The 16,639-nt window shown below is 46.8% G+C and overlaps 1 protein-coding gene across 10 annotated transcripts in view; it reads left to right on the forward strand.

The window, feature by feature from the left end:
* TBC1D16 (TBC1 domain family member 16) overlaps positions 1-15,012 on the forward strand; it is a 33,842-nt gene extending 18,830 nt beyond the window's left edge. For 8 of the 10 annotated variants that reach the window (XM_055795768.1, XM_055795771.1, XM_055795772.1 and 5 more), the window contains 9 exons: positions 4,751-4,948; positions 5,778-5,925; positions 6,996-7,163; positions 7,857-8,005; positions 8,729-8,863; positions 9,981-10,167; positions 11,303-11,482; positions 12,023-12,169; positions 12,791-15,012. In XM_055795768.1, the coding sequence (XP_055651743.1) occupies positions 4,751-4,948; positions 5,778-5,925; positions 6,996-7,163; positions 7,857-8,005; positions 8,729-8,863; positions 9,981-10,167; positions 11,303-11,482; positions 12,023-12,169; positions 12,791-13,036 (1,558 nt within the window). In that variant the 3' untranslated portion in view covers positions 13,037-15,012. The remainder of the gene's footprint in view (positions 1-4,750; positions 4,949-5,777; positions 5,926-6,995; positions 7,164-7,856; positions 8,006-8,728; positions 8,864-9,980; positions 10,168-11,302; positions 11,483-12,022; positions 12,170-12,790) is intronic. The other 2 variants (XM_055795775.1, XM_055795776.1) reach the window with 2 other exon arrangements.
* The last annotated feature ends 1,627 nt before the right edge of the window (positions 15,013-16,639 follow it).

Raw genomic sequence — 16,639 nt, forward strand, 5'->3', positions numbered from 1 at the left:
GTACAGTCACTACACTAAATTTTTAAGCGTTTCAGGATAGCTTTGAACTTTTATTGATGGATTATTTATTTGAAGCTATCTGTCTTAGACGTTTAATGTAGCTGGTGCTGCCATGAGCTGTTTCACCTTGCTGGAAAGAAGAGGAACCTACAAGGTTGGGGCCTGTGGGGAATAGTGGAAAAACAGAGAAATGCTAACCCCTGGGGAGGAAAAGGGGCATGTAATTCCCATTACATGGATGCTCATACATTATGATGATACTTATTGTCTGTAAATGATGCTTCACAAGCCAGCGCACAGGAGTATCTGGGGCTGTAAGGAGAGCTGTTATTAGCGAAGGCGTGCTTTACTACAGGGGTGATGGAAAGCCAGCTGGGGAGGGGTTGGCTCCTGCAAGAGGCTCTCTGGGAATCGGGTGGTGCACACTGACAGCTTAGGTAACTGCCACATCATGGCTATAATCTTCAGTCCCTTTCCCTCTTGTAATTACATTTGTCACATCATGTTGTAAAATGAATTGTTAGATCTTTGTTGCTGAAACAGTCTTCCCACGTAATTGGTGCAGGTCTCTACCCTGGCTCTGTAACAGATATAATAATTGGGTTTACCTCTCTTTATGTTGTAGGTGTGTACAGATGTTTTGACTGAACAGTAAGTTAGGTCCCATTACTACTTTACTGCGCGTCGAAAGTCTCGCTTGCAGAGTGGCTGACCTCCTCGGGTCAGGCATGTGAGAGAGTTCCTGGGCAGTGGGAGGAGGAGGACGGTGGCTGCCTTATACAAGCGCTTGCTTTCTTAGGGGCTACAAAAGCTTGAGGAATGTAGATATGGTTGATTGCTGTAGTTGGTTGTTGAGGAAATACATCACCACCTGGTCTTGCTTACCAGCAAGAATGAGATGTGTTGTGAGACAAAAGAGTGATGGGACTTGAGCAAGTGGAAAAGGCTTAAGTGGAATCATAGAATCATCTAGGTTGGAAAAGACCTTTAAGATCGTCAAGTCCAACTGTTAACCCAGCACTGCCAAGCCCACCACTAAACCATGTCCGTAAGTGCCACATTTACACGTCTTTTAAATACCTCCAGGGATAGTGACTCCACCACTTCCCTGGGCAGCCTCTTCCAGTGCTTGACAACCCTTGTGGTGAAGAAATTTTTCCTAATACCAAATCTAAACCTCCCCTGCCGCAACGACACTGTTTCGTCTCATCCTGTCGCTTGTTACCTGGGAGAAGAGACTGACCCCCCACCCCACTACAACCTCCTTTCACTTAGTTGTAGAGAGCGAGGTCTCCCTTGAGCCTCCTTTTCTCCAGGCTGAACCCCCCAGTGCCCCCAGCTGCTCCCCATCAGACTTGTGCTCCAGCCCCGCTGCCCAGCCCTGGACATGCTGCAGCACCTCTACATCCCTCTCATAGTGAGGGGCCCAAAACTGAACACATGAATATGTCCGTGGGTTTCCTGCCTCAGGTTTTGCTAATCCTCCTTATTTTTTTTCCCCTGTCCCTTTTATTCCCATGGACCATTGCACTTGTTATCTTGTTTTGCTGAGCAGTACTGTATACTAGCCGGCACTCTGTTTTCCCTGGGTCCCACAACCCAAAGTCTCTCTGGAATGTTCCTCCAGCTATTTGCCTTGCAGTGCTTCGGCTCCCTGCTTTTGTAGGGCACTCTGGTATAAATTCCTCATCTAACAGGTATAGTAATCTGGAAAATAATATATTCTTCCCTTGCATGTATGTATCTTGTGCGCCTAGTTAGAGAACTCACCCAAATGCACAAAATTAGCATTGATCATACTACTTGTTGTTACTTACATACAAAATGATCTCGATATTAAAATTAAGTAGTCCAACAGATTAGAATATTCTCAAATTTTTTTCAATCAATATATACAGAAAAAATCTAAACACAGTGAGGTTTTTTTCTTCATTTCCACAGTGAGTAAATATGCACTAGTGTATGAGGCAGTACTCTCTCTGCATCTATACTATGTATGAATGTACATGTTCATTGACCTCTCTGAATGGCATGGGGTGCACAGATGTCTCTTTCAGATTTCATCTTCTACATCAGTGAAAACGTTGGAATTTCCCTGGGCTGCACACACTGAGGCACCGTGCTTACAGTTGTTGGCTTTTTGTGGCCCAGAAAAGGTAAAAAACGTAAAACACACGTGTTGCTTCAGATTGCTTCTGTGTATGTTGGATGTGTGTGCAAGCTTGTGATGAGTGGCTAAATGTGAACTGTAAATATTCATCTTGAAGAAGCATTTCCAGAAAATACAACATTGCCAGCACCTTTGTGACTGGGCTCTCTGGCCTCTTGAGTTTTTGAGGAGCTCCTTGTGTAGCTGAAGCAGAGTTCGGTTATGTAGCAGGAGGAACTGCAGCTGGCAATAGCATTGTGTGCTGAGGAGCTACACAATTCCTGGGGATCAAAGCGAGCCTGCCTGGATCTGCTGGTAACTATCCTTTCTTGGCAGTCATCTCTGCTACTGGTCATTTGAGATGATGCTCTTGAAGAATGGGCATGTTGGCCTCTGTGACGAGGGAACCACAGGATTCTCACAGTCAACCCGTCTTCCAGCCCTTTGTCATACTGACCAGCTCATCTTTGCAAGAGTTTTAGAAAATTGGTTGCCTCTGTTTAGTCTTTGAGCTAGTTTGAGTCATCTCTTCCAGGAAAATCCTGTGTAACCAGCTGTGGCTGTTATGAGGTGTTGCTCCATAAATACCAGCTGCTTGTAGCAAGCAGTCCAGCACAAGTGTCTTGTACCAGGACTCCTATTACTTTTGCATTAACATGAGATACTGAACGTTTTAGAAAGTCTTACATTTTGCAGTTTTAGCAGGAAGTAATGCTTGATTTTTTGCAAAAGCCTGTAAAGTTTTCGTGGAAAAAATCATAAGGTGGAGGTCATGGTGTATAGCAGCGCTTGAGACTGAGACTGGACGTATCCCAGCATCTAACCTAGAAAGACGGCTATCGTTCCTTTTTGAGTGAGTTTGGGTATGTCGTGTGATCCCAGCTCGCATGGCGATATTGCCATGTCATTTCTAAGACCAACCTCCGAATAGCTTGAATATAAGTTTTGCTTTGATGCTTTCTTTCAGAGAAATGGAGCAGCAGAACTTCATGAACAGAGTAGCAAAGCTGCTCTTTTAGCTGCAAGTAAAACAGACTTGGTCTCATCTACATAATGCTGCAGAACTAGAGAAGGGGGCTCAGGGATTTATTTCCCATGCGTGTGGGCGCTAAGGTTTTGAGTTATACATTTGAACTGGGCGGCTCACAGGGGCTTGGTTAAAAATTTAACCCACAGCTAACTGGGATGTCCGGGGATCTGTGCATTGGAATGCAATGACCTGAACCATGGGTAGATGCTGCAAATAAGGCTTGTCCCTGTGGAAGAGGCAATGTAGCCAGGCTTGGAAAGCATACTGATGTGGTGTGCTGCAGATGCATGCTGAGTGTGTGATTTTCAGCATTCAGTGCCTACATTGTTAGATAAGCGGATTAGAAAACATTGCATAAAGTGGCATTGCAGGGGGCTGTCTTTATACCTGCTACTTGCCTTGTTTTGCAAACCCTGATTTCACAGCGGAACCCATTCAGAGCTTGCACTGAGACTGTTCACATGTATTGGCCTTTTTAAGAATCAAGGGGTCACAGTTTCAGATTCACTTAATTCTCAAAGCAGTGATATTTTTCTTTTGGGATCAGGGCTGGTGGCGGGCATGTGGATTTTTTTAATCTAAACTCAGTTTACTCTTAAATATCTGGGGTGCAGTGAGCTCCTAGCTTCACTTTCTCTACTTTGTGGTGGGTTAAAGAGCTCATGTATAATTTCCCACTCCTTAACCCTCCAAAGTTTCAAGTTTTCAAGCGGAAACCATTTGTCTGAGGTTTATACACAAGAATCCAGGCTTGTCAGGTCCACTTGCAGAGGCGTAATGAGAAACTTGAGTTCAGGGGAAATATCTTTGGATCTTACAGGTCACTGAGGGAATTCGCCAGATGAGATCCCTAGTCAATGCTGCCGTCTGAATGTGCTCACTCCTGCTGTCCCCAGCCTGGTGCAGAGCAGCTGGGCTGCATGCTGAGGAGGTTGCTTGAGCTGTGGGGCAAGAACTCTGTGACTTGGAGAGTTACTCACTGCATGCCACTGGAGCTGCTGGAGCAGCCTGTTGAGCACCTGTACTTCTACAGTCAAGTTTTTTCAATGGCCCAAGGTTTTCAATCCAAAGGGGTCACCAGTCTCAGAGGCATAATGGTTGGAAGGGATCCTGCAGCGTAGAGCTGGAGAGCAGGCTGTACTGTACTGTACTGTACTGGAGAGCCTGCTGTACTGGCTCCCCAAACTGGTCTTTGTGCTGCACCAAGGTGCAGGGGACAGGCCGTTCTGCGGAGGAGCCTGGGCTGTTCCCATGCTGGGCTTCTTAATTTTGCCTTCTCAAAAGTCAGTGTTTCGAGGAAAGGTTTTGGTTCTCCCCAGTTCTGTGTGCAGTTTAGGAACAGACCAAAAATAAGATCATTTTTGGGGATGTTAGGAAATTAATTTAAATAAAAATACTTTACTCTCTTCTGTGGGCTGTTGGTTACTGACTCCTTAGATCTGCACTGAGTCACAATTTCAGAGCTCTGACAAAAGATTTTTAACATGCAGCATCTGTGGTTATTGGATGTATCTGTGGTCACCTTTGGCTGATGTCTTGCGGGGTTTCTTCCCCCACACTCTTGTCTGCAGGGACACGTGTGACAATCGCATGACCTGCTCCACCAGCTCTGCCTCCAGCCTCGACACCAGTGCCCAGTTCCAGGAGAGTAATGGGCAAACGCAGAGCACCAGATGGGACGAACAGCAGAAAGTATTTGCCCTCGAGCAGGTCTGTGGTGTCTTTCGAGTGGACCTGGGACAAATGAGATCCCTTCGCCTCTTCTTTAGGTAACATATAATGGTGTGTGATATTTGTGTGAGCTCTGGATCAGTGCACCCTGGGCTCTGGAGGCAGATGGCTTCTGTGGTCCTCCTTGGAAGTCTTTCCTTAATGGTTGTCTCCAGGAAAGCAAGTGCCAGCCTTCCCAAGGAGAGCCTCTGAATCATGGTTATGGGACCTAAAGGATTTTTTTCCCTAGTAAGATAAAGGTTGCTCTTAGCTGTCTAACCAAAACTGTTTCAAATAACCTGGAGGTGTGGAAAACGTCTCCATGTCTATAGTACCTTCTCCCTTGCCTGCCCCTCAGCAAGGCTTCTCGAGGGTCTTGCTGCTTTTAGCCTCTTATCTTTCAAGTTATTAAAAAATTTATTAAAAACATTTTTACTCCCTCTTTTTGCTTCTCACTCCCTGCTTCTTTAGACAATTCTGTGTGTGCCCAAGTCTGCTTAGTCCTGTTATTCTGACTTTGTGTACTGCCTTCATGTTGCTGGGGCAGAATTCTTGTGTTTTTTTTCTCCAGGGAAGACAAAATGTAATTCCTTCATGTGATGGAAGGGTAAAAGAGTGCCATTACCAGGCACAAGTGGAGCTTCTTGGGGAAAATGGTCACTATAGCCATGTCACAGAATCATACAGTAGCTGAAGTTGGAAGGGACCCATAAGGATCATCGAATCCCAGAGCTGAACAGTTACTGCTGTGCCCTGTTCTAAGGGACAACTTCTTCTTCACATTTTGCTTTCCACTCTCTCTCATCTGATGTTCCCCATTCCTGCTGGGCCCCTTGTTAAGCTGGGCAATAAATGCAGCTTGTTCTCCCTTGTTGTTTTGTCCCGCAGCGATGAGGCATGCACCTGTGGACAACTGGTTGTTGCAAGCAGGGAGAGCCAGTACAAGATCTTCCATTTTCACCATGGTGGCCTGGATAAACTGTCCGAGGTGTTTCAGCAATGGAAGTACTGCACAGAGACCCATCTCAAGGACCAGGTACCTGAGCAAGGTAGCAAGGTTCATGGGGCAAAAAGGGTTTTTCCAGCAGTTTCACACTTTTTTAAGCCAGGGAAGTGTGTTGGAGAAATGAAGCAGTAAGTTCATGCCACCAAGTCAGGCAGAAAGCTTCAAGGTGTTGGATGTTTTTCAGGATGCCACTGCAAGTCAGACGTGAGGTCTCTCTTGTACTTGCTTTCCCCATCCATTCCTGTTCTGCCTGTGGAATATGGGACAAGATAATCCAGAAGACTTGCTTAGGTGGTTACTTTGCTAGACCCAACAGGTCAGCACTATGCTTTAGGCATGTAAGGTGGCTGGGAAATCTGCAGTGGTAGGTCTGAAATTCTGTCAGAGTCTTTCATCCATTTTGTGAAGCGTAGCACACTGCTTTGGAAAATGTTTTGACAAGGCATCTTGCCATATTTTGTTCAATCTACATACAAATGTGATAAGAGCTCTTTAATTATCTGTTTAAGATACTGTATGTGCTTATTAGAAACAGTGATTTTTAAATTTCCATCCTTCCCACAGAGCCCCCTGCTGCTTTTCTTATTATGGTCGCATGGGCTCACTTTTTGCATTGAACAACCTTTGATTTTTAAATTAAATGTCAGCTGCAGTCTTGCACTGGGATCATGAGTGCCCTTAGAGAGCCTGGCAGTGCAGTTCCCTGCTTGCCTAACAGCAATCCCTTTGTATATGGCCAATCATATGTAATTTATTGCAGGCATTCCTGGCAGGGTGAAGTTTTGCTGTAAGCAGCATTAATTCACTTTCAGGTCAGGGATAAGATTGGGGGAGGAATGGAAACAATTTTTTTTAAGATTAAGCTGGTTTGTGGTACTCTGTTTTTTAATTATTCTAACCACTGTTGCTATTGTAATGGTTCTAATTTTTAAAAAAACCAATAAACAAACAAAGCACCTCTCCAAGTGCAGCGCCTCAGTGCTTAATCCTACATGAACCATGCAAAAAGGTTTTCCTGGTCTGAAAATTGCTGGGTTTCATACGCTGCTGCTATCTCTGGCTCCTGCCTCCAGTTTTTTGTTTTGGTTTCCCCCGTTCAGCAGCTTACTGATGAGAAAACATGTATGCAGTTCTCCATCCGCCGTCCCAAGCTGCCCTCCTCGGAAACCCACCCGGAGGAGAACACGTACAAGCGTCTCGACGTGGCTGCCTGGCTTCATCACCTGAATGAATCCGGACAGGTGGAAGAGGAGTACAAGCTGCAGAAGGTGAGAGGGCTGGCTGCTGCGGTTTTGATCCTTCCTCTCCTGCCACAGAGTGCGAGTGCCCAGGTAGAAGCTGCAAGAGTTTGCTTTCATGCTGGGGCAAGAACTGGGTGTTTGAGGGCATAAAGACTGGTGTATTGTGCTCGGCTGGAGGTCTTGCTGGGATTGCAGATGTGTCAGCTACAGGCAGGATGGTAGGGTGTCTCCCTGAGCGAGGAGCGTGAGCCATCTGGCTTCTGCTGCCGGTTGGAATTAGTAAACCAAAGTATCTAGTGCTAGATGTGTTTGCAAAACGCAGTGTGAACAAATCAAAGAAAGAAAAATTGAGATTACTGTATGAAATAATGCAGGGTTTCCAGGGGAGCACTGGGTCCAGGTCCTGAGAGAGAAGTTTGCAGTGAAATGCAGTGTCTCCAAGATTGGGGATTAAGCCGTGACATGAGAACAACACGTTAATCATAGAGCCTCTCCAGGGGGGGTTATTGACATTGAAATGAGCCCGATTTGTGTCTCGTCTGGGAATAGAAGGCCAGCACTTTCCCTCTAAACATGTGCAAATTGCAGGAGCTTGAATCAAGGCGTCACTTGTCAGGAAAGAACTGCAAAGCCACCGAAGCATAGTAGCGGGCAGTTTCTTGTTGCTGTTTTTGGGAATGTTAAAACTGTACCAGTCATAACTTTTGCTCCTTCTTCCAGGCCATTTTCTTTGGTGGGATTGATATTTCCATCCGTGGGGAGGTGTGGCCCTTTCTGCTGCACTACTACAGCTACGAGTCCACCTCTGAAGAGAGGGAGGCACTGAGACTGCAGAAGAGGAAAGAATACTTTGAGATCCAGGAGAAAAGGTAACAGACCAGCTTCATCCTCCCCTGCTCATCTCTCCTCAAGCCTGATGTCGCAGTCAGGTGGTAAAGGAGGAATATCAGGCACAGCTGACCTCTTGAGAGTTTGGAACTAACACTGTGTAGCTCAAGTATTATCTCACTTGGGTTCTTGAAACGGGCTCATTAATACCACGCAGGTAAGTTCTCTCACAGACAACACGACAAACTTAGCACGCTTGGTTTAGAACACAAGGTGAAATTGGGGTCTTCTATTTCTTAATAAGTGTATCTGGAGATAAAAATAGGGAAAAAGAAGGGATATCTAATTCAAGGAAGTTATTACTGCAAGAACTATATGTTGTAAACTACTGTGGGTATATTTAAGATGGTGAGGGACTAGTAGTAGTATTAATTAAGAGACGATTGGAACGAAGTGGTGAGTTCTGGCATGCCACCCACAAGGAGCATCAGAGACCAGAGTCTGACTGCTTCTGAAGTGGAGTTTTTCATGGAAAACACATCGTGTCATCCTGTTTATAACTCAGGAGGCTCCTTCTAGTAGTCAATTTGGACAGAAAATCTGCAGTTCTGGACAGACCTGCTGGTCTGTTTTTCAGGTGATGACAAAACTCTCTACAGGAATAGGTTTTCTCTGCAAACTAAAGCTGAAATAGGGCTTTTTGTTCCTTGTGGAAATCATATTCCTCTCTTGGCAACATACTCCTGCTGCTGCTCGATTTTCAGGCTTTCGATGACTCCGGATGAACAGAAGGATTTTTGCCGTAAAGTACAGTTCACGGTAGATAAAGATGTTGTGAGGACTGACCGCAGCAACCAGTTCTTTCGAGGGGAGAACAACCCAAATGTGGAAACTATGAGGTGAAGTGTTTGATGCTACTGGTCCAAACAACGTGTCCTACTGAATGTATAGAAAACTTGGTAAGCCCCCCGGCCAAGGCTGCCTAGGTCGCTGCCTTGGGAACGCTGGGGAGCACCATGCGTACAGTGACCGGTACCAAGTCATGCAAAAACAAGGACTTCCTCCCCAGTGCTTTCACTGCTGCTTTAGTCGTTTACTTCTTGATATAATAACCCTGCTCCCATCACCTTGCTTCCCTGCACTCACAGGCACAGAAGATGTGTGAGCTTTCTGTGGCAGTGGGAGGGTCATGGATGCTGTGGCAAGCTTATGGGTCTGTGGTTTCTTCTGACAGGATGGAGGACAAGTATACCAGAGTCTGTTTCGTGGGGGTGTGCCTTGTAAATGTGTGCCTGCAAAACAGTTGGATTTCATCTAGCAGTATGGCTTAGAGCCTCATGGGTGTGTAAGCATCATCACTCTTTTCCCATGGGCCCTTCATTTCTGTCCTCTTAGTCTTTTTAAATTTTTGTTTTCATTTTGTATTTTGGTGTCTGTGTATGCAAAACCTTCTCCTGGAGTTTATTGCACTGGACTGATGTTTGCAGCAGGGTTTATCTGTATGTGTTAAAGCGCCTTACCGTAGGGTGTCTTTGTACTTGAGATGAACTGTGTTGCTTGTTGCTACTGCACTGCTCCCAGTGGGCTGCACTGCAGCTGGAAAACAGGAGCCTAAGGAGCATTGTTCAAATCCATTGTCTTAGGCTGCTGAGTGCTGTTCAGAGTTCCCATCCATCCAAAAGCCTCTTTGGATTGATGCAAAACGTTGTAATCCTAAAAAAATGAGAGTTCCAGTTAGGTATAGTGTCAGTGTATCTTTGTTATGCTTCTAGATACAGTTGTTTTAGCAAAAGCGATTCTGTGGGATGCAACATGCTGCAGAGGTGTTCAAAAGTTCACAAGCATCCGGGTGCAACTGCAGGTTAATCTTCTGGATGGCAGGAGTGATCTGTTGCTCTTTTACACTTCACCTGACTTAGCCTGTCGGGTGGGAGTTGGGGGAGGAGGGAAGGGACACTGTGCTCAGCTGTGACTTGCCCTCTCTGTCTCACTTCTCCATTTGCATCTCTTCTCCAGGAGGATCTTGCTGAACTATGCAGTATTTAACCCAACAATTGGATACTCCCAGGGGATGTCTGACCTGGTTGCCCCACTCCTGACAGAGGTCCTAGATGAGTCGGATACTTTCTGGTGCTTTGTAGGATTGATGCAGAACACAATCTTCATCAGCTCACCCCGGGATGAGGATATGGAGAAACAGCTGGTGAGGCTGAATGCTGAGCTCCCTTTATCCCTGTCTTCTCTCCCCAGTCAAATTAGAAGAATACCATAAAGCAGTTACCTGAGCTGTTGGGTTCCACCATGCTGAATCACACTAAAGCCACAAAATACCTGGTGGATAAAATTGATCCTGAGTGATTGGGGCACTCCAGAGGCAGTTATAACCAATAAATTGTTCAAGTAAAGTTACCCTGGCTCTGCTAAAGGGTGCTGGTTCAAGGAACCTTTTATGATCAAATGTGTCCAGAGGCTGCTTGCTTTTCCTTTGCACTTCTCTCAGGCAGTGAAGACTCACTGGTTCATTTTTGACCTGGTTCTGGAGCATTTGGTGTGAACAATGTGGAGGAGTTGACTGAGCTGTAGCCCTCTTCTTTGTGGTTTTTTTTTTTTTAAGTTCGTAACAATTTTAATAGCTTTTTTTAAATTATGTCCAAATGAAAAGCCTTAAACATCTGACAGAGTTTCTTAAAATAGGGTGATCTTGTTTAAAAATTGGAACTTTTTGGATTTTAACATGAATATCAACTGTTTTCTGGTTAAAATCCTGAAAAATCCATTCTAAATCTGAACAATCCTGCCTGGATCATGATGGCACCAATTTAAACTTATGGTGGAAACCTCATGGGAGGCTGCTGGTGAGGTGCAGTTAGTTAACGTACAGATTTATGCACTGTAATGTGCCTGTATAGTCAGGCTTTCCAAAATCACTTCCATATTGCTCAGCCTCTACTGAAATGAAATATTACCAGAGATAGCTATGTCCTTTCTTTTCTCTAGTTTTTAAGGCTCTAGCTGCTTTCCTCAGCCTGAATCTCTCCCCTTCTTTCTTTTCACAATGTAGCTGTCATGGGATTTTCTTTCCACCCATCATCCTTCCTTGTGAAACAGCTGCCGTGGCCTGTGAGCCCTGGCCTTTAATGATAGATCCAAGTGTGCTCCTGGCTGTGCTGTAATAAACAGGCCAGCAGGCTGGAGCTCTTTGTGAGAGGAGAGAGCTGTGGCAAGCTCTGCAGGAGCCCCGGTCTGGCACACAGTGCGGGGCTCCCGGGGATGGCAGGTGAGGGCAGTGCGGGTCCTTGTGCACAAGGCAGCGGCTCAGTTCAGAGCATCTTTTCCAGATGTACCTGCGAGAGCTGCTACGGCTCATGCACCCACGCTTCTACCAGCACCTTTCTTCCTTGGGAGAGGATGGCCTGCAGATGCTTTTCTGTCACCGTTGGATTCTCCTCTGTTTTAAACGTGAATTTCCAGATGCTGAGGCTTTGCGCATGTGGGAAGCGTGCTGGGCTCACTATCAGGTTAGACAGCTGGCGATGGGCACAGCACGCACGGGGCAGCAGCATGTTCGTTGCTGAATCCTCACCATCTCAGCAAGCATTGCAGAATTTCCATAAAGGCTCTTACTAGCAAAGTATCTAAAATGAGTAGGTGTTACAGAGGGTCTGTAACTACCAAAGACATTTATCTATGTAGCAGGAGGATGGAGGCCTGCCTCTCCTACTTGAGGGTGTCTGGGCTTCAGAATGAGGTTTTTTTCAGAAAGTGCTGAACATGCACTTCTGAAGTTCAGACTTCTTTTACACAGCTAGAAAATGTCTTCCCAAAAATCACTAGAGTGCTTTGAAAGCTGTGGTGCAAACCTTGCTGCCACACTGTAAAGGGAAGAGGGTTTGATTCAGCGTGGTTCAGAATTCACCAGTAACACACATTTGGTATAGCACTAAGCAAAACTGGAGGGAGCAAAATATCTCACTAAGAACATGCTTGTGGAGGTGGGGAAGTTAAGTCAGACCTCTGCCTCCACCTGCTGTACTCCAGCCCCTGTTTTCTCATTGCAGACTGACTATTTCCACCTCTTTATCTGTGTGGCCATCGTGGTGATTTATGGGGATGATGTCATTGAACAGCAGCTGGCCACCGACCAGATGCTGCTGCATTTTGGCAACCTGGCTATGCACATGAACGGAGAACTTGTACTCAGGAAGGTAAATGCCCGTGGGCTGATGTGGGCTGAGTCTTAGGTCCAAGAAATGAGTCAGAACATTGAGAAAATCAGGGACAGATGCTTCATAGAATCATAGAATCGTTTAGGTTGGAAAAGACCTTCACCATCATTGTGTCCAACCGTAAACCTACCACTGACAAGTCATCACTAAACTGTCTTTCGCAGATCCTATAGGCCCTACTTGTCTGGAGCCTGGGAGGGTAGGATGCTGCTGTTTGCCTGGAAACGAGTTTTGCAGAAAGAAGAAGTAGTTGTAGAGTGCTTGGGAGTGTAGAGTGGTTGGGATGGCCCTTGCACACACACAGGAACATGGCAGACAGCTGTTCATCTTTGTGCTACGGTCCCCAGTCCATCTCAGGCAGGGAGTGACTGCAGGCTGTGGGATGCGCCGCAGCGTGTGGCAGCTGCTGTGACCTGGCAGCGTTCCCAGTGCCTCAGTTAACCTTCAGGTTTGTGTTCAGGAGGGATGCTCCTTTGCTGAAGCTTTGGCTTTTCTAAGGTAGCTAAGTGGGAGGACGGGACAGGAGGCCCCTGCTATCTCTGCTCTCCATGTTCGTCCCCTGGTGAGGAGTGAACGACTCTCTCTCTCTCTCCCATCTAGGCGAGGAGTCTGCTCTATCAGTTCCACCTGTTACCCTGCATCCCTTGCAGCCTGCATGACCTGTGCAAGCTGTGTGGGACAGGAATGTGGGACAGCGGCTTCATCCCTGCTGTGGAGTGCTCTGGCCATCACCTGGAGTCTGAGAGCTGCCCGTATGGGGGACTGGTGGAAGTATCTTCTCCTAAACCAGGAAGCGAAGGCAAGAGAGGCTTGAAAACACGGGACGTCTTTGCTTTCCGAAAATAGCTGTAGAGGAACAGGGTGTGACAGCGGAAGCAGGAAGGGCAGGAAGGATGTGCACAGGAAAAAATGTTGAAGACAAAAATGGAGGGATAGCTTGTCAAGACTCCTGGGAAGACTGAAAGGTGGAGAATGGAAGAAGAATTAAATCACTCTACAAGGGAAGCGAATTCCAGTGCACTGGTGGTGGAATCTGAACAAAATGCATCAAACCAGGAACAGTTTTTGCACGTGTTTGGATTTGATTTTGTTAGAAACATGCTTTTTCTAGATCTTAACAAGGACTTTTTATTCTGCCTCTGGGATTGGACTGGTTAGCAACCAGAACTTTGTCACTTGCTGATGAGAAATGAGAACACTAAAGAGAGCCAAGTACAACCAGCAGCATTTGTGGGTCAGGTGGAAGAAGCAGAGCTGTGGCCAGACCTTTCTCTGCGATGGCGCTTCATCCAGAGCATACCACACACACACACCCTCTGCTTCAACCAAAACGTACAGCTTAGTGGCTTCTCTCTAAAGCCATAAAGACCATTTTAATTATAATCTGCCAAAAATAAAACTGCAGACTGGGGATTGAAGGGAAGGTATCTGTTGGCAAGGAAGAACTGGTCACCTAAAGGTCTTGTCTCTTGCCTTTTTTTATACAGCATACTTGCTGGCATGATTTTTTTTCCATTTGTACAGAAAGTGTACAGCCACAGTTCTTAAAGCACTGCTTTGCTGTAGTCAGGGTATTTCACAGACACCTTTTGAAGTTTACTTCTTCATGACATTACAGCAAAGCTGTTTATGCTGACAACTACAGGCTTCAGACACTTGTTTATGGAAGTCTGTTGTTTGCAGTATGTTTCCCATTGTGTTTCCTTTGGCCCTTCTCAATTACTATAAACTGTCCTTACCTGTCTTTGCCATAGGCTGTAGCACATACACTCCAAGTGGGCTTTAGGCTCTTCAGTTGGTGCCAGTAGTGCACCCTCTTCCCCATCCCAAAGTGAAACTTCGTTGCAGTCATTTTTGCTGAGCTCCATCTCTGGTAAAGGTTTCCCTTGAAGTATTTTTGAAAGGACAGCATGTTTCTCCTCTTGTCTTCTATAAAATTTGCCAACTAGAAGTGGAGCTGGGGTCTTGAGCACAGCTCTGTTGCCAAATGTCCTTACCAAATTCAGTGGCATCAGAAGGTGTGTCCCGAGCCAGCATTTGTGCCAAACAGAGCCAGGGGAGTAGTTTCCTTCTTAGAAGGAAAAAGGAGACAAGGTGACAGTGGGCTGTGCCAGCTTTGATGCATCCCTCTGCATGGAATGTGAAGTCTTGCAGCCTTTCCTGGTTGTCACACTCCCTGTCACTCCCAACCACACTGCTTCTCTTACACAGCTGTCTTGGTCTGATGGGGGGGAAGTCCATGCTCACTTTTCAGCTTTGCCTATCAGGCATGCTTGTGCTATTAGCACATGTGGAAAACTCCATTTCCTCCTGCATAGTGCTGCAGCAGATACCTGCATCTGACAAGCAAAGTTCTCTATAAAAATTTTTCTGCAAGGCCTTACCCACAGCCTGTTCTGGAGTCCACGTGCCCCACACCTGCTGGGAAGTAAGGCCGGCAACTGGGATGCTTTGTGTGAAACCAACACAAACCAAGGGCATGCTGTATTCCTCAGGGGAAGAAGACTTGACCCTACGCAGGCACTATGCCAAAGACTGGCTGTGGTGTGGCAGAAGGACAGTTTGGCTCCTGATTTGTGTGCCTTTAATTCAGAGGATGAAAACCTTCCCCTTGATGAGAGCAATGGTGAAGCCTACTGCATATTGCACACCTCCAAAACAGCCCAGCTTCAAGAGGTGCTGAGGCTGCAAGGCTGCAGGTGCATGCTGGGGTTGTAGGGGGTGACACCTTGCATAAGGGCTGGTGGCTGCTTTGTTGCAAAAACACGGAGTTCTTTGAGGTTTATGATGTTTCACTGAATAATAAAAGTTTGTGTGAGGCATTTGTGTGGTACGTTGCTCTAGGCTCTACAGGCTCTACAGTGCCATACCTTATAGTCGGGGGATAGCACTTGGCTAGACACTGTCCCCACAGCCTGAGCCATTCCTTTTGCAGCCCTGCAAAGAGATATGCTGGGTGCTGCGTCTGTGTTGCTCTCCCCAGGCTCTGCTGATTTCAGCCTGGGGAGATGTGGCCACACTTGACGTGTTCATCTAGACACAAGCTGTAAGCAGCGGTGGCTGAATTAGGGTCGGAAAACCCACGTCAGAAAATGCCAGAAGCATCTTCCCAGCTTGGTGGCACACGGGCAGGTGCCAGTTCCCCATAGGGACAGCAGGAGCCAGGCGCTGTCACCTGCCTCCTTGTGCAGGATGGGCATCACCACCTGGCCTGTGCACCACTGTGGGCTCATCTAGCAGCGCCAGAGCAGCCGGGTGCCTCCTTGGGAGCCCTGCGCCAGGAGCGGCCAGCATGAGGGCAGCTCTGCCAGGCTCTGCGTGCTGGGCACAGGGCAGGCAGACCCCACCTTGGGTCACTGGCTGCTTGCAGCAGACTGGGAGGCACCAACACCACCAACAAAAAGATCCGGAGCTGTTTTTGCTGCAGCAGTGGTTCCCAGCCAGTAAAAGACAATAGGAAGAGATGAAGTGGATAATTTTGAGCATTATTTTTCTGCTATTAAAATGTCATTCAGCAATGTGGAAATCACTCAGGATTTGTTTAGTTATAGACTCAGCACTGCAGTTTTCCAGCACATGGAAAAAGCTGTTCTTTCTGTTTGAAATGATGCTCAGCCACATGGGATTGTATTGCCAGGAGTGGCGTGCCACCCCTTGGCCAGCTGTCCTGTGCCTGGTGTCCCCTGCGGGTCCTGCTGCTGGCAGATTTCAGGTGTCCTTCTGTTGCAGCAGGTCCCTGAGCTCCTGTCGCACACCAGCCTCCACTCCACAATAGGAAAATAGAGACAGAGCTGATAACCCAGCTGCTCCCCACTTACCAGCAGCAGTCGCATCCTGGGTGACTGGGTGAGATCCCAGTCTCAGCCTGTTTGTTAACTTGCGATGCCATTATTAAATTCACACTGGATGTCCACAAACTTCCGAGCTTGTTTGCGCGGGGACCTGGAGCCCTCTGGCAGCAGCTGGGGTAAGATCAGGAGCAACCTCGGGATTTTCCTGCACAGTGGAAGAAAGGCAGCAAGTCCGTGTTTGCATCGGACACAGCAGCAGGTTTCCAAGGTCCTTCTGACCTGTCCCCAAGATCCCTTTTTTCCTTGTGACAATCTGTCATCTGGGGAAAAAAAAAAAAAACACAACAAAACCAACAACAAAAAAGCAAGGCTTCTGGCCCTTACAAAGGGGCAAAGTGGATCCTAGAAACAAGGACCCTCATGTGGCTCCTCTTATGAATCGCTGCCCTGTTCATTGCATTAGCTACAGCTGAGCAGCCAAAAATAGGCCCTTGCAAAGGTAAATAGTCAGCATAAGCCTCTTTAGACTCAGCCTTGAGCTGACATATCCTTCTGCCTCCTGGTGCTGGGGGGAAGGGGAACAGGAAGAAAAGAAAACCGAGTCCTCACTCCTGGTAGTGGTAACACTATGCTTCGTGATCCCAGCGGGGAACCCCGA

This window comes from Falco peregrinus, chromosome 2 (assembly GCF_023634155.1).
Source record: "Falco peregrinus isolate bFalPer1 chromosome 2, bFalPer1.pri, whole genome shotgun sequence".
Classification (NCBI taxonomy): domain Eukaryota; kingdom Metazoa; phylum Chordata; class Aves; order Falconiformes; family Falconidae; genus Falco; species Falco peregrinus.